This window comes from Nyctibius grandis, chromosome 1, assembly GCF_013368605.1.
Source record: "Nyctibius grandis isolate bNycGra1 chromosome 1, bNycGra1.pri, whole genome shotgun sequence".
In the NCBI taxonomy this organism is placed as follows: domain Eukaryota; kingdom Metazoa; phylum Chordata; class Aves; order Nyctibiiformes; family Nyctibiidae; genus Nyctibius; species Nyctibius grandis.
In genome coordinates, this window is record NC_090658.1 from 57,822,423 (window position 1) to 57,846,430 (window position 24,008).

General features: G+C 41.1%; 2 protein-coding genes across 3 annotated transcripts in view; one reads left to right on the forward strand and one right to left on the reverse strand.

The window, feature by feature from the left end:
- Positions 1-1,263: 1,263 nt before the first annotated feature.
- RMND1 (required for meiotic nuclear division 1 homolog) lies at positions 1,264-23,494 on the reverse strand. 2 transcript variants are annotated; one of them, XM_068414250.1, is made up of 12 exons: positions 23,410-23,494; positions 19,952-20,469; positions 15,278-15,386; positions 12,286-12,361; positions 11,895-11,934; positions 8,286-8,386; positions 6,938-7,044; positions 4,846-4,910; positions 3,897-3,973; positions 2,606-2,726; positions 1,700-1,816; positions 1,264-1,451 (listed from the first exon to the last, which is right to left on the reverse strand). In XM_068414250.1, the coding sequence occupies exons 2-12, from the start codon at positions 20,453-20,455 to the stop codon at positions 1,419-1,421; spliced, it is 1,350 nt and encodes a 449-aa protein (XP_068270351.1). In that variant the 5' UTR covers positions 20,456-20,469; positions 23,410-23,494; the 3' UTR covers positions 1,264-1,418. The 2 variants fall into 2 exon arrangements, with proteins under 2 accessions (XP_068270351.1, XP_068270358.1); XM_068414257.1 differs by lacking the exons at positions 1,264-1,451; positions 1,700-1,816 and adding an exon at positions 2,266-2,427.
- A 98-nt stretch (positions 23,495-23,592) lies between these two features.
- LOC137671010 (coiled-coil domain-containing protein 170-like) overlaps positions 23,593-24,008 on the forward strand; it is a 59,585-nt gene continuing 59,169 nt past the window's right edge. Inside the window, exon 1 of the mRNA XM_068414239.1 lies at positions 23,593-23,666. Within this exon, the coding sequence (XP_068270340.1) occupies positions 23,617-23,666 (50 nt within the window). The 5' untranslated portion in view covers positions 23,593-23,616. The remainder of the gene's footprint in view (positions 23,667-24,008) is intronic.

Sequence of the window (24,008 nt, forward strand, 5' to 3'; positions counted from 1 at the left end):
GGGGCTGACAGTTCAGACCTTCTCAGCAGTTCAGAGCAGTGGTAGTTGAGCTGTTCCAGAATGAAGACCTCCAGGTATGACCTGTTCAGAGGAGAAAGCCTACTCTTAAGAGGCACTGCTGCTTCCTAAGAGGCTCCTGTGGCACTGGTAACGTAATTTATAGCAAAAGGATGGGTTTGTAGTCAGATGTTTTTCCTAGCTCTGCCTTGATTTATTCAACAGGAGTCTAATATTGCGCTTGGAAATACTGCTTTCAGGTGAAGAGAGAACATACATAATCGTATTTCTAGCCTCAATTTAGTCATCATGGCTTGTTAATGGTGCTTTGGGAGCTTTTAATGAAATTCTTAGGTTATGTTCCTGAGACTATTGCCTAACTAACTGCGCTAACCTGATTTTTGAAAAAGGTGATAAAATAGCCGTTGTGTAGTAGTTCCTGAAAACACGTTTAGAAAGAGAAGTTGCTGGGGAAAAAAAACCCCACCATCCTCTCGTGAGTGATAACATTCTGGAGACAGCAATCTACAGACCTGTAGACTAGGAAGAGATTAAAAAAAAAAAAAAGAAACTTTTACCTTGGAGGATAATTAAGACATCTTACCCTATGTTAATTCACACCTTGCAACTTGTACTGGTAAGAATCAGGTAGTAGGATAAGGTGGACAGTCTAGTAATAGAGAAATTTTGTGAACCTTACTTTAGTTTCTCATTCTGCCACAGCTTCCTGTGACCTCAGATAAAGTTCAGTTAGTTCCCCTTTCATATAAATACCTTCTAAATAAATGTATTCCCACACAAGTATGTAAATACTTTTTTGTGATGGGGTAGAACATAACATTAAATATACCTACCAGGTATATTAAAATCATGCCAGGTAACTTAAGGAGAACAAATAGTAGTGCTGTTTCCAAGCCTGGGACAGTGTCATGGCTATCCAAGGAGCTGGGGAAAACGAGGCGAAATTTCAGCATCAGTCAGAAATGCACAAAGTAGCTAAGTCCTCAGCATCTTTTTAACTGTCAAGGGGACAAGGCAGTAGAGTCCTTCACCAAATTAATGCAGTCAGCACGGAAGGGATCCATCCTTCTGTCCTTCCTTATTAAGGAGACAAAGCTAAATCTCTCCCTGCATCAGTCCTGCAGGCATCTGGGCCTATTCACAAGAGAACTTCCCTACAAATGTATCCTCCATATCTCAGCTTTACACTAGCACATCCATAGATTAAGACTTCTCTACCAGCAGTTGGGAATAATGTTCACAGACTGATTTGTTATTTCTTTTTATTTGAGTAGAAGATGTACATATCTGTAGAGACACGATTCCACTATTCTCCAGAAGCGTATGATAGACGGGAATTTTCTGGGCCATATGGTCTTTATGGTTTTGTCAGTTTTCTTCTTCCTGAGTTTATTGTGTCGTCAGAAAACTACCCTTGCAAGTTCAAACAGAACCTGTGGAACAGCAAACACATTGACGTGAGTTTTTATTTAATTTAATAATCCTTAAAACAGCTTACGCTGTAAACGAGATAATCTGAAAAATAACGAGCTGCAATTCAAAAGTTGCTTGTAAAGAGCTGAAGACTAATCCCCTTGTACTACAGTACATTAACAAAATAATCTGGATTCTCAAATTATGAACGGTGTAAACTGCACTTCTTACTACATTTTCAGTGTGATAGTGGAAAAAAACCACCAACCTCTATGGTGATGAGTATTACTATCATCCACTCGAGGCGTAGAGCATGCTTTTCATTTAGGTGATTTCGCATCAGGTCTGTCAGCTCCATGCAGTGCTGAAGCTTTTCATTCATTACCTGCAAGAGATTCCAAATACATGGCAAATCTGGATTCCATAAGTGGAATGACTTCACTAAATAAAGGAACACAATCCACAGAAGGGCTCACTGAACAGAACTAGAAAGGTGTTAATGCTCTTCTGCAAAAGAATAGAACAGAAAGTCCTGTAAGGCAACATGCACAAGCAACAGAAGTTCTGGTATCAATGAGTCTGTTATTTCAGTAGGTTCACAAAAATAATAGAAATTTAGATATGCATCTGCAGGTATTAAACTGCTGCTGGGTGATACCTACTCATGAAAACAGGCACAAGCAAAAGAAGGTGCAGCTTACTGGAATGCCTCGAAAGTAACTAAATATTTAAGGTTGCTGTACCACCAGAAGAGGTAGTTTTCATGCTGCTTATTCTGGTTCAGCAATAACGATTATGTCACCCTTCAATGAACTGACCTGAATGATCATGTCAGTAAGAAGACTGCTTCACATCTCATTTTTTTTTTTAACTTGTTTTCTTGCACACATTTCAGAACAAGAATTAGATCTCCTCTTCTTATAAGTATTTAAAGCCTAATTTAGTGGCTCAGGAGATATGCAATCCATTCATGTGAGGCAGGGTTCTTAACCTAAACTGGGTAAAAGATGCGAGTGGGTTACGAACACATGGAAAAAGGGATAGTGTACAGGATCCTATTGTTCTTTATTCAGTTTCTACAATTAAACCAGACATTCATGGAGCAGTCTAACCCTGCTGAGCCAAAGACAGCTGATCTGGGCGTGGAAAATTCTCACAACAGGAAGACACCTACCTTAACTCTGCGATTTATGTTGAGAAACTGGCAAGTCTTGTCATAAAGCTCCTCCAGTTTTTCTCTGTCCCAGTAGAAGTCAGGTGTTATTAGCAGGTCTGAACTCAGATTTATACGGTGTCTAAAAAGAATGGGTATGACAGTAGTTCAAACTTCTTTTTGGTGAATGTAGGAACAAATATTGACATAGTTAAAAGAAACAGGAAAATTTTCCTGTAATTTTAAGTAAAATATGAAAAGAGTCTCCTTTCATAATAAAAATACAATTGTAGTGATTGTTTAAAATCAGTCACATCTCCTGAAACTTATTCTGAGAATACTGTCCTGTGTAACATTTTTGAGCACAGAAGACTTTTGCCTTATGGCAACACTGCCTTCTCAACTTGTTACCTTCCTTACCTTTTGATACCTGCAAAGAAGTCCTTGACTATGCTAGTAGCTTGCTGAAAAAATACATGAATTCAAGTTACTGTGGAGCTCCTTAACATCTTGTTTCTATCTATCTCAGAACTCTTAAGTGTGACTGGTACTGCACGCTGGCTATGTGAGCATAGCACCTCTTTCAGAACCAAGCTATTGCCTCAACCATTATAAAGTCTGAGAGCTAAAATCTCCCACCTTCAACTACTGCTCACATAAATCTTTGGACACTTAGAACATCATTGTTCATTACTGAACTGTCCTTCAAGTAGGGATATAAAATCCAATGTTTAAAATAGGAATTGCTTTTTTAATTTATCTCTTTCTTCACTGATTTTGAGGTTTTTTTTTGTAAAAGAGAGTGTAATGCTCTGTATTCCCAACGGCCAATTCACTTGAGAGGGAAAAAACCTCCCATTAAATTCTTACAAGGTAGCAGTAGTTTCTGAGCAAGTGAAGGGAAGAAAACAACTCTCAGAAAAGTTTTACTAACTCCAGGCCATAGTTAATAGTTCTACCTACTCCTGTGCGTCCTCCTAGTATCCTTTGCATATGCTAGTATCTACTGTAATTAGTGGTTATAAGAGATGTGTTGCTGGACCTGGGGAGGGCAAAGGGTGTGGACTTTGGCCATTTACAATACGCTTCTTAATGCCCGTCTATAGTTGAGATTCCAGTGGTGAGATGGTGAGCCAGGGGGTCCTCTGATTAACTAACAGCACACACAGTCTCCAGCCAAAAGAAGGCTGGAAGAATTCCCTCCTACCCCACCCCGCTGTGTTTAGTGTGTATTCTGGTCTTTATATCATGCATAACTGAATTTTTAAGTTCTGTGTAATACAGTGTCTTGGGTGTAACCAAAAAAAGTTACCTTAATGCGAAGAGTTCTCCAATTTTCTGCATTACATCTGCATGAGACAGTTTCACCTTCCTTCGTGACTTCAGTATCTGCAAATTAAGAAGTTTTCCACTGCTTGATCAAGTAGCATGTACTAGAAGTTAAGAAGTCTGGAGTTCTACAGCCTGAAATATGTATATGTTAAAATCTGAATGCATATCATACTATTAACATTTGAGTTTTGTTTGCTTAGTGCCTTGCTTATCTAGCTTTGTAAGAGTATCACCATGCAACTTTCATCCAGGTTTTTCAATAAACCACTGAGTACGCCATCAGTATCAATACAAAGTCCTGGAGCATTTTCTGTGAATGATTTCCTGAACAAGAGATCATTTGTTTTTTCTTCCTACCATTGTTATTTTTAAGTCATGACAGTGTTCTTTTACCTTGCCACTACTTAGCCTTTTTATAGGCTTTTTCCTTACAACAAACAATGTGTTACCATTTATTTCCTTCATTAAAAAAAAAAAATAGATGATTTCTCTTTTGAACCCTACGAATCTCATTTTTATACACGACATCATACGGACTTTGTACTTTAAGTCTCATGAAAAACTGTGGTTTAAGTAATTCACTCAAACTCTTCATTATATTCAAGTTAAAGTACATTACTTTCAGCCCAAGCTGCCACACACTGTGTTTGGCCAGGTCTTTAAATGCTGCTTGTCCTGCTACGTGTACACATGTGACAGTGGCACAACACGGGAAACATTCCAATGCAGAACCCCACTCCCAGCCCTTTGAAGACTGAGGATTTCTTGTCTCAGCACTTTGCAGGTGTTCTGAGCTTCTCTGTGTTGATGGCTTTACCATCAAATGTGTTAAGCATTCCATTGCTTTTTCCATATCCTCAGCTGTATCTGGACTGATAATTTACAAAGCACGGGAGAAAAGAAGAGGAGAGGTACAGACAACATCTCACCTCGGGAATTGACTGGATAGATTCCACAAAGCTGTCCAATAGTGATTCCCAAATAGCCAGCTTTACTGCAACACAGAGGTGACAAAGCAGAACGCTGTGAGAGGTATATCTGCTTTCAAGTAATTGTGACTTTAAATCTGCCAACATGCTGCTTCAAGACACATTGATCCATACAAACGTTATTCATAGCAAGTTACCATTAGTATTATACAATCTATGTTCCTACATCTACAGACAAGCCTGGGTTGGCACTGACACAGCTCTGCATGCAGAACCACCTTGAGTGCAGCTCTCAGTTCAGATCCTGGAGAGTTTTTGCTTCAGCTCAAAAGTTGTGTGTTTAAGTGCTCTACTATATGTACGACGCCTTTGCAAACAACATTCCAAGGAGGCTGGAGATAATGAGTCAGGCTGACTTCATGTGGTGCCACTCAAGAGTCTCCACTGCATTTCTAGTGTCCCACAGCACTCTCATTCTCCATTTGCCCAGCATTTGATGCAGCATGCTCAGATCATGGAGAATTAGCTTGCATAGACACACCATGTGTACTTGTTGAAGCTAAATCCAAACTTAAGCAATCTCCCATTTTGTTTTTAGGTGAATATACTATTCACTGAGGATATAACTTCTCTTCTGTGGAAGCTGTTCAGCACAGGCAATGGCAACACAAATTCTACTATGCCTCAGGATTGAGCCTGGAAAGATGTTTCTACAAGAAGATGATGTAACTCAGGCCTTTGTTCTTTAGTCTGCAGGTTCCCAGACAAGAATGAAGTAGTAACAAATCAAAAATTAACCCTACTCACTCAGAAAAATTAGTCAGGGAAGATTTAATTGTCAAAACGAACTCTTTCGTGGTAGTAATCGATAGTATTATCTAGTCAGGACACTGAAAGTAAATCCAATGCTGAGCATTTTTCACATCTTTTGAATACACAGGCCTAATCCAAGTCAGTGACTTAAAAGACATTTAATTTAGCCCCTGAAAAAAAGCCAATAGGCATTTCAGCTATCACCAATTATTTGACAGAGCTTGGTTTCTGCTGTGTCATGTATTTGACTTGGACTAGACTTGCATCCTTTATTTTTATTGAACATTATTGAACTGTTTTCCTTTATGATGTGCATGTTTCACACTAACATAAATCGGTACCAATTATCTCCTGGGAACAAATTCCATTATATGTGTTATCACTCTTCCATGCAGTGGCTTTATGAATAGGAAAACTATAGAGAACTAAAGGCTTTTTTTCTCAATAGCTCTTCCTTCAACAGTCAAGAGCCATTTAGTTATGCTGTACTCCTTGATCAAATGGTGTATCACTTGTTCTGTTTCTTGATGTCCTTTGTGTTTAAAGGTACACTTCCCCAAATACTACACGAATCCTTTAATTTACTCTAAAAGCAGTAGGGATAGACAGACCAGATGTCCTTTAAAGGTCTTTTCAAGGACATCCTTACTGCTGCTCGCTTCTACTCCCACTTCCTGCCTCAGCTGAGGTCCAAAGCAGCAGAGATGTGTATTTCCTCAAGCAGCAGCACCACTGCTGAGCCTGACTTCCCAGTGCCTCCCACTGACTGCTGACAGAAGTACCGCCTATGGCACACGGCCACGGGTAGTAAGCCTGGAAAACATTACCTGTAACTCTGGTCCACACCTTTGACACTGGTACACCTCCCCAGCTGGGAATCACTTCTTTACCTGGCATCTACCTTTTTCTATTAGAGGAAATGGTGTCAGGATGAATTACCTAGGATTACTGACAGCTTTCTAATACTGGACTCTACACTCATTGCTATCCTAGAATAGTCTTCAAGGGTGGGGAATGGGATGCCCAGCAGAATGTGTGTCTTTTGCAAAGTGTTTCTTAATGTGCTTTGTTCATCTTCAAGATGATTTGCATTGCATGAGGTAATTCCAATTTAAAGAAAACAAGGTAAAAGCTCTGAAAATGAATCCTCCCACTGACGCACAGTTTGCCTAAACCAGACATCGAGTCTTGTCCAACATGTCACCGTACAAATCACACTTATAATGATATTTCATAAAATCTGTAGCATAGGCTGATATTACAAACAATATTAACTCACCAGAAAGACAAAGGGCATTTGAAAAGGCAAATTTCTGCAGAACAACTTCATCACTATCCAGCTCAGAATTTAACAAGATTTCTCCTTTATGAAGCTTTGACTGACCTCTGTTAAAACAGGATTGAAGCATCTTCATTGACTAAGCCACCAGCAAAGGCACATTTAAAGAACAATCAACAATGCAAGAAAGGCTGGTTGGTTATTTATATAAAACATGCCATATCTATATGGATATCATCCCCATCCTTGCATTTTACTCATGTTCAACCTGGCAATTACCAAAACAAATAACTGAAAATTAGTTCCTCAGTCTAAGACTAATATTATGACCGAATTTTCTAGGTTTAAATGAAACTGCACCAACCTATCATGGTAACTGCAGCACTACTATATACATACAGATAATTCAGAGTAAGCAGGACGCTCGCCTCTCTCCTGCTCTCTATCGCCTGTGTTATCCTTCTGTTTCTGTCTTCCTTTTCTTCTGTCACTTTTATCAACATCACTCCTTCCCTGCTGTGATGTTACTTTCCCTGAAACCTCTACTGCATAGGGGGCCAGCAGCAAAGAAAAGGGGGCAAGAGAGTCCTTCAATTTATCATGTCAGTCTCACTATGAAACTTGCATAAACACAGTGGAATATGTCAGGAATCACAAATTACACAACTGGATAGTACACGCAGTTTTCAAATGGCCAGAAAAAAACAAAAACCTGTCCTCTTATCAAGTTACCTTAAAGAAGCTAAACCTCATTAGCTCAGCTCCTAGTGTTATAGTGTCCTGTCTAGGAGCTGTTTTTTTGGTGCTGTTGGAAAATTACAGATAATTCTTATAATAATTTACATTAAGAAATATTTCTGTAGAGATCATTTGCTCCCCAAGATCAAAACACATTATTTAACAAGGCAAGACAACTTGCCGAGTTTATTGTTCCACAGTATTCAAGTGGTAACTTTCCTAGGAAGTGAAGTACGTGCAGAATTACCTAGAAGGCATTAAGGAAAGCTTATGCAGAAAATCCTCTTTAAGATCAGATTTGTCTCAATAATGCATATTTTTTTTTTCTATGAGGTACATAGTTTCTGTTTGGGATTGCTAAAGAACATGTTCAGTTGTGTGGGGATGGAGCTTCATAATTTACAAAATCTAGTGCATAACCAAGTCACAAAGGCCATTACTTGCAAGTTTAGCAGTTCAGCAAAATTTGTCAATTTAGGTTTACTCTTTTCTCCTTATTTTACTCATTTGAAAAAAAGTAAGGAAAAGTATATTTTTACTAGCTGCTTTTGCTTGGATTTGTTTTAGATGTCTATTAGCTTTTATATCAAGAGTGCCTGACGATACTTACTCTCCTATTCTGTAGTTCATCTCTTCGTTCTCCCAATGGACCAGTGCAACTTCATATGGCTGAATTTCATGCTGTTCTAGTACTCGCATGATATTCTTCATCTAAGAAAAAGACAATGCACACATAGGAACAGTTAACATGCAGTATACTATCACTCTACAAAGATCTAGCGTATAATAGGTTGATGAATTCAGCTTTCATGCTGAAGTTATTTAAATAACAATGAATAGGTGTGCTAAGTAATGAAGAGATTATTAACACAGTTTACTACTGAAGATATCCGTTATCTGTGTGGAAGGATTTGTGGCTATGAACAACTGCAAGGAATCTGTGAAGACTAAAATGTCATTTAATGTCTGCATATATAAAACAGGGTAAGGATTAACTACAGCAGCAGCAAAGACAATGCAGACATATTCAGTATTGTAACAATGAGCTGTGCAAGATTTTGGCAGATGTCTGACTGTGGGAATGAATCTTCAGGATAAGTACATCAGGTGGCTGTTTCTCCCAAAGTTACTAGTTTGCTGCTAAAATCAATAGTTTTGTCTCAGCTACCAGAGGCTGGGTTACACTACAGAAATCCTTTACCACTACAGAAACGTGTAAAAATGGTTTCAGCTGCCCACATTCAACCCTGTAAACAGTTAAATGTGCAATTTTCTTTGCAGAGGTAATCTCATTGTCATTTTATTCTCCAGCACACTAAAACCTGATACAGGAAGAAAGAATACTTTTCTCTCACAAAACTTTCTCCTCTGACGTATGACTTGGTATCCCTCATCCTTGTTCCTTTCTATGTGTTACGAGGCTCCCCTCATACAAATCATTCTGCAATTTGAACAAATTCTGAATTAAAAAAAGCACTCACCTACAGGTTTTTAAAAGGCATTTAGCTACACAACAGCCAATAAAAAAAAACAAACCAAAACACCACAATACACTTTTGATGCCTGAGTTCTTTTAAAGAGGTTAATTATCTACTAAGTCATACTTAAAAACACTCTCTTCAAAATAATAGATAATAGTTAATCTTTTACTGCAAAACTGTATGCTAGTAAATTGTTCATGAAGCGTATTCTCCAGCACTCTAAAAAAAATCTGTTGGATCATCTGCAAGAGGGATTTTCTTTGCAGTGCTAGCTTTCTTCATTGCTTTCAAGAATTTTGGTGATACTATCTATGTAAGACAGTAACATTTTTCACTAAAAACCCCCCAACCCTACAGCTGCAACTGCTTGTTTCATAATCCTGAATTTAATATTAGCATGATTACTACCTGCTATATATTCCAAGAATTGTGGTAAAAAAGGGTGTGAAAAATTATTTTCATTTTTTAAACAAGGAAGCATCTGTGGTTCGGCCAGTCAGCTCGGCCAGCCAGCTATGCCGTGTCCAGGGTCAGTTCAGCAATGCAAACCCCACTAGAACAATGCCAGAGTTAATAGCCAGTCCATGATGTAACATGCCAGACGTCAAGAGTGTGTTCACTTGGATCCAGGTGCTCTAGCTGGCTTTGTGAAGTCATTACTAATACAGTAATAATTATGCTGTTAATAGACTAACAGTCCCTTCCAGAACTACAACCAGCTCAGGCTTCCCAGGGCCAGTAGAGAGCAAGACTTAACAAAGCTTTACAGACCATAACTGATTCTGTGAAATTCGTATGTCTTGTAATATGTGTACTTGCAAAGTTCTTCCATTGCTCTGGATAATGAGAAATGGTATTTCAGTGGCAGCTTTCTTTTATCTATTCAGAGTAAGAAAAAGGCTTCCACTGACTGATTAGAGTTTCTTCTAGGCCCAGCCTAATTTTATAGACGGGCCTACCTGTGACACAGTTCATTTAATGAGATGTTCTGGATTCACTAAATGCAAACTCTTGCTATTACAGGCAACCATGTCACACAACTTCCTTTTAAAAAAACAGATGAAACTACACCTCAAAGCTAGCTTTGCTTTTTGCCCTTGCTGTTTTTGGTGGGGAAGCTGTTGCACAACCTCCCTGCTCAGGTGTTTGAAAACGGTATTTTACATTTTAAATTTCTATTCATGATCAGTGTGTAGTTATTGTTTCTTCTGTTAAGTGTCTGTTAGTTTAAAAGAGTTTTTCTTCTCCTAATAGTCATTCTGGAGTACTTTTAAAAAGCAATTTTGTCCATTCACAGTGATTCTCTACGTTCTGTTTTACTGAGTTACTTTCAGTTTCTGTTCTACAGACCAGTTTGGTGGTGTGTTTTTTTTGTTTCAGTTCATTAAAACGCGTGCATAAAAATACCTCCTGTATTTGAGCAAGTTGTTTGGAGGTTAAAACTTTGACTATGATTTCAATAAGCAGAAAGAGGCAGTTTTCCTCTTCTTTTATAAATAAAGCTAGCAAAGGACCAACTAAAGTTACTAGCACTGACAAGAAAAATGTGGTATCAAATTTTCAAAGGTACTTAAGCATGTACAACAAAACAAGATTTTTCAGAGTACCCCAGTTGGGTAGAGGTGCCCAACTCAAAAAAATCAACAGGAGTTAGTCAGCTAGTCTTCAGTAATACCTGTGAATCGGTAGCGCAGTTACAGCCATAGCATCCTAAGTGTGCTACAGGCAAGGTCTGAAGGGAGTACTAGTATCTTTTTGTAGGCCAGCTGATATACTGAAACCCCCCAAACCAGACAGGAAATCAGGAACATTTCAGGTCTGAAACAGAAAAAGTGAACTTGAATCTAGAAATTGTTCATGTCTGGAAACAACTGCTCTGTATTTTCATCTACCTTAATGAAAATCCTCCTGTGAACTTCTGTGCATCTCAATATCATCTATTTAATACACCATTTAATTTTACACACTCTGCCTACAGATAAGGTCAATAATTTTTCTCTTTGTATCTAGAATCCAGTTTTATTTAACCACAGTAATAAAAATCAATATATTAAAAAATATATACATATATTCATAAAAATAGATATGCCTGTGGCATACCCATCTTGGTCAGCAAAGAGCACCAAATCATCATAATGTGTATGTCGTGTCAATATCAACATATTTTAACAATTATACCAACCAATAAAAATCTTCCTTCAGGAAAATTGCTAACTGGTAGAAACACAAAACAGTATTAAAAAGTTGCTTACAAATTTTGTCTCTTTCAAAGTTATCCAAAAGTAAGTTTTGAATAGTTTTAACTTCAATGGCTCTAGAATGATCGTTTTCTTCTAACACATTTTCTGTTACATCAGTGCCTTTCAAACAACCATTCACAGGTTGATTTTTCTGATCTACTTCTTCAGGATGTAGAGCTGCAAGAATTTTCTTTTTGTCAGTCTCACTAGATTAAGGTTTCAGATTTTTGGCCTTAAGTAGAAAATGTTATCCACGTTGTATGCTACACCTCTATCTGCTCATTTTGTGCAGAAAGTCAAGTTTCAAAGGTGATATATCAGAAACCCACACACTTGAGGGCAGCAGCAGGCAAGCACCTGCACTCATTAGGAGAAGAATCAGTCCTTTTCCTTCATTGACAGATCCAAGCTACCAGACAAAGCCCAACCATGCTGGGCTTTGTGGGACTGACAAAACATTCGCATATGACGTTTTAACAAATGTTTTTCTTTACTTACACTTTTCTCTTCCACATTCCAAAACACAACAGCCCCTTCCCTGTGAATTCAAGAAAAAAGTGAGGTGTAATTATACTGTTTTAAATGTATTTCAATGCAATACTCAAATTGTATAGTGGCAATTTTTGTCATTGTGAATCAAGAAACTTAATACTATCTTCACAAAAACTACACAATAGTTGCTTTTAATCATAATTTAATGAAAAAAACATGAGAAGATAAGTTATTTTTTTAACCATTTAAATAATTCTGATTTTTTTAAAAATCATTCTGATTGGACAGTTATTCCTTGAGTTTCATGAGGTAATATGATGCAATGATCTAGCAAGCTGCACTACTTCTTTCATTGCTATTAATAATAACAATGTTTTAGGCATGATTTATAACTTACCTGAAGAAAAAAATCATGCCACGATCATCTTCTTTTGCAGATTTCTCAGTACCAATCACCAAAACGTTTGCAGCATCTGGTTTGAAATAAATGAAAAAATTGAAGAATTATTCACATTTCTAAACATGATAGCTAATAAGCATATAATTCCAGTTTAACAGTTACATGCTAACATGTCAGTCAGTCCCATATCTTATTTTTCGGACGGAAATGCTTGCCAGGAAACAATCACAACATCAAACTACACTGCTTCTCTGAAGTGTCACACTCTAGACAGACTCAGCCGCTATGTTGAACTTCACTGCAATCTTTAGTTAAGAAAATGCAACAGTTTTGAAGAACAAAAGACTTAAGGGAAACCTGATGCTGGGCAGAGTAAATAACCAGGAACAGAATACAGAAGTGGACATGCAATATGACTGAACTATGGAAGTCTGTCCACAGTTGCAGAGAAATTACCATTCAAATCTGCTTGCCCAGAAGATCTTTCTCTTTTCTATATAGTAAGGGACTAATCTGTACTCAAATTTTGCTGACTTTGCTTTGATAGTCAGAAACTTGAAAGAGTATATCCCCAAGATAGGAGAGGGTACGGTACATCTCCAGTCTTCAAAAGCGAGCAGGAGTGTGCTTTTAAAACAAATCTTCTGTCCACCATCATTTACCACACTTCTGATGTGCACTGCAGAACGCCGTCAGAGTACACAAACTGTACTTCTTTGCATTAAATTAACCTGAAAGAGGAGTTCCAAAAACGCACCTGTGGTACTCCACGCTAATGGGCATTTGTCACATCGGACCAGACTTTAGCTAGTGTAAGTAGAATGCCCCAAAACTTACAAAATCTGGATGCTGGGTTCTCAAAGCAGGGTTTTGGTTTTTTCCCTACAGGTCTGCTCCACTGTACTACTCACTAATGTAGATAAAGTTTTAGAAGTCCTGATGTGGTTTTGACAAAAAAAAAAAAGGTTACTTGCCAGCATGACTCACTTCGTTGCAGAACTAGTGGAAGCTAGATCAGCAAAACCCCCTACCTCTATTATAAAGTGAGACTCCACAAAGAAGAATCTGCAGGGCCTAACACCTAAGCCTTAAAAAGTTCAACCCCTTTGCAGAAAGATCGCAAGTCAAGGGACAAGGCATCAGATCCAGCCTGTGTATGAATTCCACTCTCTGCTTTAGTGCTCAAGCCATCGAGGCCAGGTAGAATAAGGCAGCAGAGAGATGACTAAGTATCGGATACACTTTTGCTAATACCTGAATTGAGACCACACAGCTGGTCTGTATGAACTCCTTTAAAGACTTTTCTTTCACTTGCTATTCCAGTTCAGAAACACAGGATTTGATGAATCACTAGAGCAAGTTTTGGGTGTGAAGTTCGAGTTCACCTTGGAAGAAACATTTGTCTGCATTTTCTCATTTGCCTTTTCAAATATCACCCTTATCTTTATTTATCCACTCCCGCCAAAACACAGGCAATTGAAGAGAATTTGGTCCACTGTGAATGAAGGTACAGGATCTCCCTCTAAAATGTTTTTGAAGAGGTCAAAACAAGATTAATGCTTAGGAAGAACACTCCAAAGCAACAAATCCACACAATAATTGCTGATTTAGATTTCTATGTGCTAATATTTTTTGATTTTCCAAGATTCAATGTTTGAGTTGGTAACCAACCATTGCTACATGCACAAGCCAACCACCATCAGATCTGCTGGCACAATCCAACATCCTTTCATTACTTCCTCCAAACTTTTGATAAACAGAATATCTATTGTGAAAAGTCAAAAACACACCACGAAGAAATGAAAGAACTTGCAAAATCCACACTCCCAGGGCAAAATACCAGCAACAGCAATATTTGCCTTACAATAATTCACAGTCATGCTGGGAATTGTACAAAGTTTCTATCCTGAAGCTGTGAAACCAGTGTTGGTTTTAATACAAAGAACTACAAAGGAACATGAAAACTATACTCTACAGCACCTTGTCTTTCCATGTTCACCTTTCTAAGCAAGATGATTATTAGTAAATGTTGTGTTTAAAAGAGACACACTGGAATATTATTTCACTTGGATTATTAAGTGTTTGAGAGGCAGCCAGATACTTGATAACCTCTACTGAAATGCCCATAAACACTATCTGTCATTCTCTTAGCTTCATTCAAAGAAAAAAAAAAAAAAGCATTCTACTGCCAACATACAAAAATCACAGCTGTTCTAGGGCATAAGGTTCCTTCAGCTATAAAAAGCTCCATTTGTTTTTCTCTAGTAGTATACTTCAGCTACTTCCAAGCCCTACTTACCCAAGTCTTCAGAGATACTTTGTATGGAAACCAGAACCAATTATTTTGCTGAAGCCTAGCTAAGTGAAGCATTCAAGAATTGCCAGGATATATTTGGCCCAATAAAAAAGTATCAACTGCATTCTCTTTACTAGAACTAAGCATTTATGTGTATATATTTTTCATTTCACTTCGTCAGCAAGACTCTCTCTTGCATGCCTTCCTCCCCAACCCTCAGTGATTCACATTAATACAAGTGTGGCTACAGAAATAAGAGGCAACACTTCAAATTACAAAATTGTTTGACAGCTGAAGCACTACGGTATCACATTACTGGAAGATTAATTAAAGAAAACTTTCAGAATTTTTTCAGTTAGCAAATTTCTATAGAAATTCTTTGTATCAGAAAATTTCCTAATTTATTTTTCCTGTATGCATCTAATTTTTCAATACTTTTAGTGTAATTGTAATTTTGGGAAAAATTATCAAAGGGTAACAGGAAGTGCTGGTTATATTGCTATTCTGAAAGGTTTAGTTGTGGGATTTTTAATCAAATAGAATTTTTAAGCACAGCAATATTTTTATAGGCAGTGTGATATATTCCAGGGTACTACCAGAATAAGAATACATGAAGTTACAAAAATTATATACCTCACCCATATTTCATTTCCCAAGGTATAACATTGCTTTTAATATGTTTCAAAAATCTACCTCTAGGCAAACTTGTTATTTCAACATATCCATGTGAAGTCAGGTCATGACACAGATTACCAAGATGATATTCATCTGCTGTTGCAAAGGCTGTGCACTGCATCAGATTCTGTGCCAAAGGAATAAAGATTTGAGTTAGGGAATGGCTGAAGAAAGATGTTCATAAGACAGTTGTTTGCCTCAAATTTATCATGAGTGACATTTTTCATTTATTCACTCTTTTCTACAATACCATTGCCATGCTGTACACCTGGTGTACAAATACTCATGAGATTACTTGTTCCCTGTTAAGTGGGAAAGCAAATCACAGACTGAGATCAAACCAGGTGACATTAGTTAAGTTGCACAAAAAAACCTTGTGACAGAGCCACAAAGTGAACCCTTCTTCCCTGAATGCCAAACAAATGTTTAACAGTAGAGCTACACTTGCTACTGCCCTCCCATCCTACAGCTTATGACATACTTGGCTGACCACCGAAATCAAAAGCAAGACACCCCCAATATCAGCTTTAAGGTCCATATTTTAAAGATAAATGGAATTCAACTATCCCAGACTGCTTATCAAACAGAAGCTCCAACCACAAACATCATGTTCTTCCCAGCACAAAGCTCACTGCCCAGGTAACCCCCATGGCACAAGCCACCACAGCACAGAAAGTCACAGATCTTCTGGGCCAGCTGTAGGTGCTGCAGATCTACAGTGTCCCCCCTGAACTGAATCTTGCACTAACAACATGGTCTCAACCAACACCTCAGTCAAACAGTATACAATGGCCAGAGTTTGTCTCAATATTCCACAATTATAAGTAACTAAAATGCCATATTGAAACAAATGACTGGAAAAATGGTACTGACTTGCAATGAGACTGACTCATGCATGGCAAAGAAATCAGAAAGTCATCTGTATAAAGATTTTCTTGATTAATCAAACAAGTCACAATAAACCGATTTACAAATTCTACTACTCATTTTAAGTGGATTTCTTTATTCTGATACCATGTATGTCCCATGATAATGTTTTTCAGTACAATGTAGTGGAAGATATCCAGAAAGCAATGCGTCTCATTGTGGATCAGTCACTTCCCAGCTTTTTGTAACTAATACAAATGGGGATGTAACTAACAACAAATGAACAGAAGAACTGTACTCATCTGCAAGCATTTATACCCACAATACACTTCAAGTTAAAATCCAGACTATATTCTCTCAGTGCTCCTACACTATCAAACAGCAAGGCTTAAAAAGGTGCTGTACTCACCAGTCATCAGAATCACGGCCACACATTTAAACCTTCTTTTCTTTTTTAATGTTAACATTCTGTTATCATTTCCAAAGCTTGGCTTACACATAATCTTAATTCAATGATCACTAACAGAAAATAAACTTTAAAAGTAACCACAATATTCAATGAGCAATGTTGTAGGCATATTTCCATGACTGTGCTACGAGGCTGAGTTAACGGTGGAGCGGAATTGTGTTTCCAGCTCCCTTGCTGCAGTACCTTTGAAAAGATGCATTATCACAATTTCATCTGTATAAATCCATTCTCAATCTCGAAACCGCCCATGCAAATTATGTACTTCAGATTCTTCCAGAAAGCTCTGGTTATCATAAGTACACATTCTCTGTCTTGAAACTCTTCTGTCAAGAGCTAAGGGAGCAAATTTATCTACTAGCTAGTATATAATCTGAAAATCTCTATCCTGCTCTATGCTTCCCATAGTTTATTACTTGTGCTATTGTTCATTTCAAGGCGGATGCACAAGAAGACAGACTTTCCGTCTTACTGCTGCAATTTTGGTTTCAAGGACTTCACATTTAGTTGGAACCAGAAGTTTGCTGCTAAGACTACATGCCTGAAATAGCATTTTGGATATGCACTAGTTTGGTTGGTTTTTTTACAATGTTGTGTTTCACTTAAATTTTTAATAAAATCTTGTTTGATGGGAAACATTTGAATTGGGGGTAATTTGAGATTAAGACACCTAAAATATACGTGTCCACAGGCTCTCTAGATGTCTAAGCTCCCATGATAGTTGGTGGAGATATAGCCAAAAAGTCTATACTCTGATGAGCAATTCAGCTAATCCTAAAATAGACGTGTTAACTGGCTGGTCAACATTAATCCCCTGCTTTCTGCTATGTCACTTTCACCTGCAAACTTCAAAATAACAGAATACAAGATCTGTACTAGTGCTAGAAAGAAACTCCAGCTACTCACCACCCTCCTCCTTTCTGCCTACAGCTGGGGCTTCATTGAGATTCTATTCAGAAAACCACAACAGCTATTTGAGTAGCCATCCTAAGTACCTCAACAACTCATTTTCTATATCATTACACCCCCAACAACTGCACAGGCTCATGGAACTGTAATTCTCCCTAGCCCATCCCTTCCATTTCAAGCATACAAACATTTTTAAGAAAGAAAACCCGTAGGATGAACTTAAATCCTCACATCACCATAGGAATCAGTCTTTACCTTAAGGGTAGTAAATACTACATCTTTACTTGATGTTCAAGCTTTTTCTAGACTACAAGGCTACAGCATTAAAAATTAGCTCAGAGGCTTTTCATGCCATCAGACTTTATGAGATTAACTAAACTGAGTAGTGTTACTACTCACTGGTGGACTGACTAAACCAGTTAACTGCTTTCAAGTAACTCCTCCATCGTCCTGAAAAACTGGTCTTTCGACCCTTTATCACTGCTGGTGCTCAGCACTCTGCCTGTAAACAGCACATGAAAATGAAAGCTGGGGAAGGGTGGGAAGGACCTCGTTCACAGACTGTTCTGCAAAAGAAAGGTGTCAGCTGTCAGGCCCTTCCATACTCAAAACACCAGAGATCCTCGGGGTTCATCTGACTGAAAACCTTAGGAGTGGGCCTAGAGGTGGCGTCTGAAGAGCAGACGGGGAAGGAGAAGATGCAGCAGCCTGCCCCTTGGTAACTGCCCTGGCAATAGGGCCTGCGTTACTGGAGGGCTCTTGGTGACCTTAACACGTGCACAGGAAGGCAAGATCAGCTTTTTCGTAACACCAGGATTTAGGGAAAACTGACAGCGTGCTGAAAAAAACCTCAAGGGTTCTCCATTTGCTCTGTTAGTCATCTTGCAGAAATCAGCTACATCTTTAAGTTATTTCTCTATACTACATATCTATAAGGAAATAAACAAAGAGGTAAAAAACACAATTCTTATTCCAAAATACCATCAGCCTGCAGTCAAGGTGACAGCCTGTCCGCACCCCTGTAGATGGGTCTATATATATGACAAAATCACATGGGGTTTATCCAAAAATAGCAAATGTTTTTGTTAGGTCTGAGTTTATGTGATTTCTGGCACAGCATTTTGCCATGTGGAAGCTCCCTCAGAAAGTATATTATTATTTCAGTATATCAGGCAGGATTTTCTCCAATGGAAGAAAGTCAAAATAGCAGTGCATATTACTTGCATACATATATATGAAAAAGTCAAACAAAGAAACTGTTTGCATTTGATGATGCCATTTAAAAGCCTCAAGAATCAAAAAAAAAAAAAAGTCACTTCACCCAAAAACAAAAAGAAGCAACCTCTGAATGTAATGTCATAGCATGAATAACAAGCTTGAAACATTACATGGTGTTTCAGGACTAATATTCTTCACTTTCTTTTTTCAAAGCAACAGGAAAATACAAGTGGGAACTACATTGTCTATAATGGAGTCTTTATGTTACATTAAAGCATACTCCTGCTTGTCATACAAAATATTAAACAGAAGCTTTGATGATGAGAAGGCAGCCATTAAAACTGCAGTTTCTGTGCTCACATTCAGCACACATCATGCAATGTGGAAGCTATTTCTGAAAGCACAATACTTGTTTCAGTCTCGCCTATAACTCTATTTTATTAACAATACCCTGGAACTCAGTTGTTGTTATAGCTTGAGGAGAACAGTAACACTTCTGACACCAGGATTTTCCTTGGAAATCTTATATTCAAGCATGCTCGAGGTCTGCCTTGGCTAGTATTGAGGCTTGCAAAGAACTACCTTAAGGAGAAACAGCCACAAGTGTTCACTGTTCCACTTAATCATATCTCATTTTACCCAAAACAGTTTGTTGCTGCAATTACTCTGTAGACTTAGGAGTCTGGAGATCAAGGTGCTATTTCTACACATGGAATAATCTTCCTCAAGTAACACAGGCTACATGCACCTCCGTTTCCCATCTGAAACTTAATCTGGATATAAACTTTATACTATTTACTTTCATCTTGATTTCTGTTTGAGTGAGACCTTAAAAACTGGGTAGAATTGGACAAGCAAGGATACCTAAGGAAAGTTAAATTTTTCTGAAAGCTAGACTTTGTTTCTCAATATTAAATGTGATTTGAGAGCACTGGTTAAAATGATTTTTAATGGATTTAATCTTTCCGCTTTAATAACCACTTATCTTCCCTCCACTTTTGTTTACACATTGCTAGTAAATCTCCATTTTATCTTCAAAATACCAGACACACTAGTTGCTATCAAGCTTGTTTCTGTTTGCAGAGTTCCAACACTAGAGTAAATAATGAAATCCTTCTCACCAAATAAACATGTTAATTTCATAAAAATGTTAATCTAAACCAAAATCTGAATCTAAATTAAATTGATGAAGTTCCCTTAATGTTACGCAGACTGTAAATTTTATACCTTACCTCCATGTCTGACAGTAGAGGCTGGTTAGTTCTGGATGGCTGCTTGGTCCTTGATGCCTTTGGTGGCCTCTTAACAGGCTGGTTACCGTGTTTTGGAATAATTTTACCAGCTGATACAACCGAGTAAAATCTTGATGATATGTTCCAAAGCTTTATAATACGCTCTGTATTGAGCTTGTAGTTTTCTGTCATCACCACACCAAAATGTTTCCAGGATGAAAAAACAACCTCCCCACTCTGATAACAAACATTTTTTCCCAAAACCGGTACATTTCCTTGGAGCAACTGCCAATTCTTGACTTGCACACATTGACTTGTCACACAAGGGGAAGCAGTTTTCAGAGCATACAAATTCCAAGACTTTGCTGTTCTGTGAGTTGTTCTGTCAACTTCATTATCCAGCTTTAATAGCAGACGTCCAGTTTTATTAAAGCTTTCTTGTTGGCATACTGTTGTTAAAGAGTGGAAAGATCTAGTCTGGAGGCGCAGAAGTTTCAGTCTCATTGCTTCCCTCAGAACTGTATTTAAAACAAACAAACAAAATCATCCATCAACCCTTTGGAAAGAAATAATATTATTTTCCCCTTATCTAAAAGGTGACCCATATTCCTTTTACATGTGTTAGTACTTCTAAGCAAATAAACGTTGTTGGGATTAAACAGCTTTTTTTCCATGCTATGGAAATACTCTAATTAAGATCAAAACACATTATTGAGCTGTGTGCTTGCAACACACCGTGAAAAAGTAGAATTGGTTGCTATGTCAACATGTAAGCAGTCATCTTTTCCTCTGTTGCTCATTCTGTGTAGCAGTCTGCACTCTCAGTAACCCCACTGACGAAATTACTCATGAACAAGCACACACCTTAAAGAGGACATCAGACTCTGTGAATGATTATTTTATACATAATAAAACCAACGATTACTACGGGCTTGTATGGGAATGTCACCTACAGAATACACACACTGATCAGCATCAACTCAAACTGCGGTATCGCAAACAGGCAAGCATGGACCCAGCTCCATTCATCTGTCACAAGCAGAGTAAGAGCCGAGTCAATCAGGTTACCGTCTTGATCCTGCGAGCACACACTGGTGCAACAGGGACCCCAAAGCCTGCTTACAGATCTACCTGTGCTGACAGAAATGCGACAGTGCCCTTATTCTGTTACTCCAGACTAAGAGCAAGCTTATTATATTTATGCGACATATCAGCTAATCAAATAAAGTTTAAAAGCATTCACAGACAGGAGACTGAATACTTCAGTGGGTGTGTTTCGCTTGCTGGAAAATTGCAGTGTCAAGTCCCTGCCCCCATCTGCTTTTATTAACCAAAACATTTCCCTCGTGACACAAAATCCACCTTCAGCAAGTTGTTAAGAAAAAAGTCATTAAGTTGTATAGTTTGAAAAAACTGCCAATTTCAGAATATTTTTCAAAAACTGTGTAAAGAAGGATCTTCAACACCACGCATACATTTAACGTAATAGTTCAAATAAGCATTTTCTTGTGAGAACAAATCATTGTGTGCTGACTGGAATGAGCCCTCCATTCCGACAGGGATGCCTAGATGCCAGTACAATACACACACAACTTGAAAAAAACTAAAATCGAACCTCACCCTGACATAACTTAATGGAAGGGGAGCACACTAATTCTGGTGAGAGGCATACAATTCCACAAAAAAAAAAAGTACATAAACCACCTTTAGGCTACCACAGAATAAGTAATTGATATTGGGCATAATTTTATATGCTCTTCACTTGTAGCTTTTTGCCCAATTTATAAGCCTGTTATTTGCATACTTATTAGAATAATCTAATTATTAAACTTGTCCTGTATTTAAAAACTGGCCCAGAAGACTCTGCCCAGGACAAGGCACATTTACCTTTTTAAAGCCCTGTTGCCTCTGGGTAATCAAGAGCTGAAAAAACCAGCAACTACAACCCGAGATGGTTGAGAGCCAGGGCAAAGGGTAGCGCAGGGTAACTAGCGGAAAGAAGACTCGCAAATCCCAGGTAAATCCGTACTTTCCGAGCCAACAAAACCTTGTGTTGAATCACAGCGATCCCAGGGGTGATTTTTCAACTGTACGGGCTTACAGCAAGTTACAAGGAAGCAGGGATCGCACAGACTAAACTCCATCGAGGAGCCACAAGGCCAGATTTGTAGCAGCAGAGGCGCCCAGCCAGGGAGCGCGGAACAGAGCAACCCGAGAAACGAGCGGGATGTAGAGCCGCCACCACGAGACAGCGGGAGCCATCTCCGAACAGCACAAACCCGCACTTCAGCTTCCAACGTCTCTTTGATACAAGACACACTTTATTCACGCCCGTTGCCGTTCCAGCCGGGACCCCAAGCTTACTGCGGCAGAGCCAGCAAGATGTACGAACAAACCCAGCCGGCTCTGCCGGCGGACATAGCAGCCCTGCCCTGCCCGGTCCCTCCAGGTGCTGCGAGCCGCGCAGCGGCGAGGCGCACGGGCCTCATCCGGCTGCCCCCGGGCCCCGCCATCAGGAGCCCCTGCTCTCCTACGCCTCACTGCTGGCACACTCTGCCCCGGCCCGGCCCCTCCTCTCCCCTGAGGGAAACCGTGGCAGCGACAGCCCCGCCCCCACCCCCGGCAGCGCCCCCGGAGCGCGGGGGAGCGGAGCGGCCCTGCTCCCATTGGCTGCATGCCGGGGTGGGCGGGAAGCAGGCCACCAGGGAGCCAATCGGAATGAGAAGCGCCCCGCCTCCGCAGGAAGAGCGAGGCCAGCACCTCCCCCACCCGAGGCGGCAGCCCAGGCGCTTGGGCCCCGCCCCGCCTCGCGGCGGCGTGCGGCTGACGGGCGCCCCTGGCGGGCGCGGGAAGCCACCACCGCCAGGCCCAGCGTCACCGCTGTTCCGTAACGCTCGGCTCCCGCCGCAGCTGCGCCACCGCTGAGGAGCGCTTGGCAGGGGAGCGGCTAGCGGGCTGCGGCGCCGCAGTACCTGAGTACGAGGGGGAGGCAGGGAAGCGGCCCGGCAGCCCTCCTGCTCCGGCGGCGGCAGGGACACCCCGGGGGCGGAGGAAGGGATGGGGCACGAAACCAGTCCTCTCCCTTCCGCGGGCTGGGCTCTTCCTCACCCCTAAAACTGTCTCCCCTCGCTCGGCCTGCGGCCGTGCCCGCGGGGCCCTCCCACTCGCTGCAGGACCAGAGCCGGCCGGGAGGGCGGACGAGGCCGCCCCGGCTCGCCCACGTCCTCGCGCAGGCGCAGCGGCAGGCCCAGCCCGCAGGCCCGGCCCGCCGCCCCCCGCCGGTGCTGGGGGTCCCGGCAGGGGCTACACAGCCCCCTCCGCCAGCACAAGCTCCAGGCAGCTCCCACCGGCGGCGGGGAGCCGCCAAGGACAGCCGCCCCGCCCCTCCCCGTGGCGCACCGCCCGCCGCCGCCGCCGCGGGAGGGGCCAGGCGGTTCCCGCCGCGCGCCAGCACTGACCTGGAGAAGGGGGCGAGCCGCTCTCCGCCGCACGAGCCGTGGCCCCGCCCACCGCCCGCCGAGCTCCGCCAGGGCGCGCGGACCGCCAGGCCCCGCCCGCGCGCCCGTCGCCGTGCCGCGCGGCGGGTGCTCCTGACTCACCAATAACGTCCGGCTGCCTCGCCCCACTTCCGGGGGTGGCCCGCCGGCTCGCGGGGGCGGGGCAAGATGGCGGCGGTAACGGCGCTCCCGGTCTCCCTCTCGGGCAGGTTTAAGGGGTCCGTCACGGCCTGGCGCGCTCGTTACCAGCAGCGGAGCGGGGGGCAGGAGGGAGCTAAGGGGCAGGCTGGTGCCTACCGGCCTGGGCGCGGCTGCTGTCGGGCGTCGGGCCGCTCGGTCGGGCCCCTAGCTGTGGGCGCTGGGCGGGGCCGGGCGGGGGGCCGGCTCTCGGCCTTACTTGTGCGGGCAGGGGCAGCGTCGCGCCGTGGACGGGCCCGCATGGCTGGGGGCCGCGTCGCCGCGGGGCGGTGCTGTGGGCGCTGTGGGCGCTGTGGGCGCTGTGGTGCCGGCTCCGCGCCGACCGCCGCCGCCGGAGGGGCGGGCGCCTCTCTGGGCCGGCG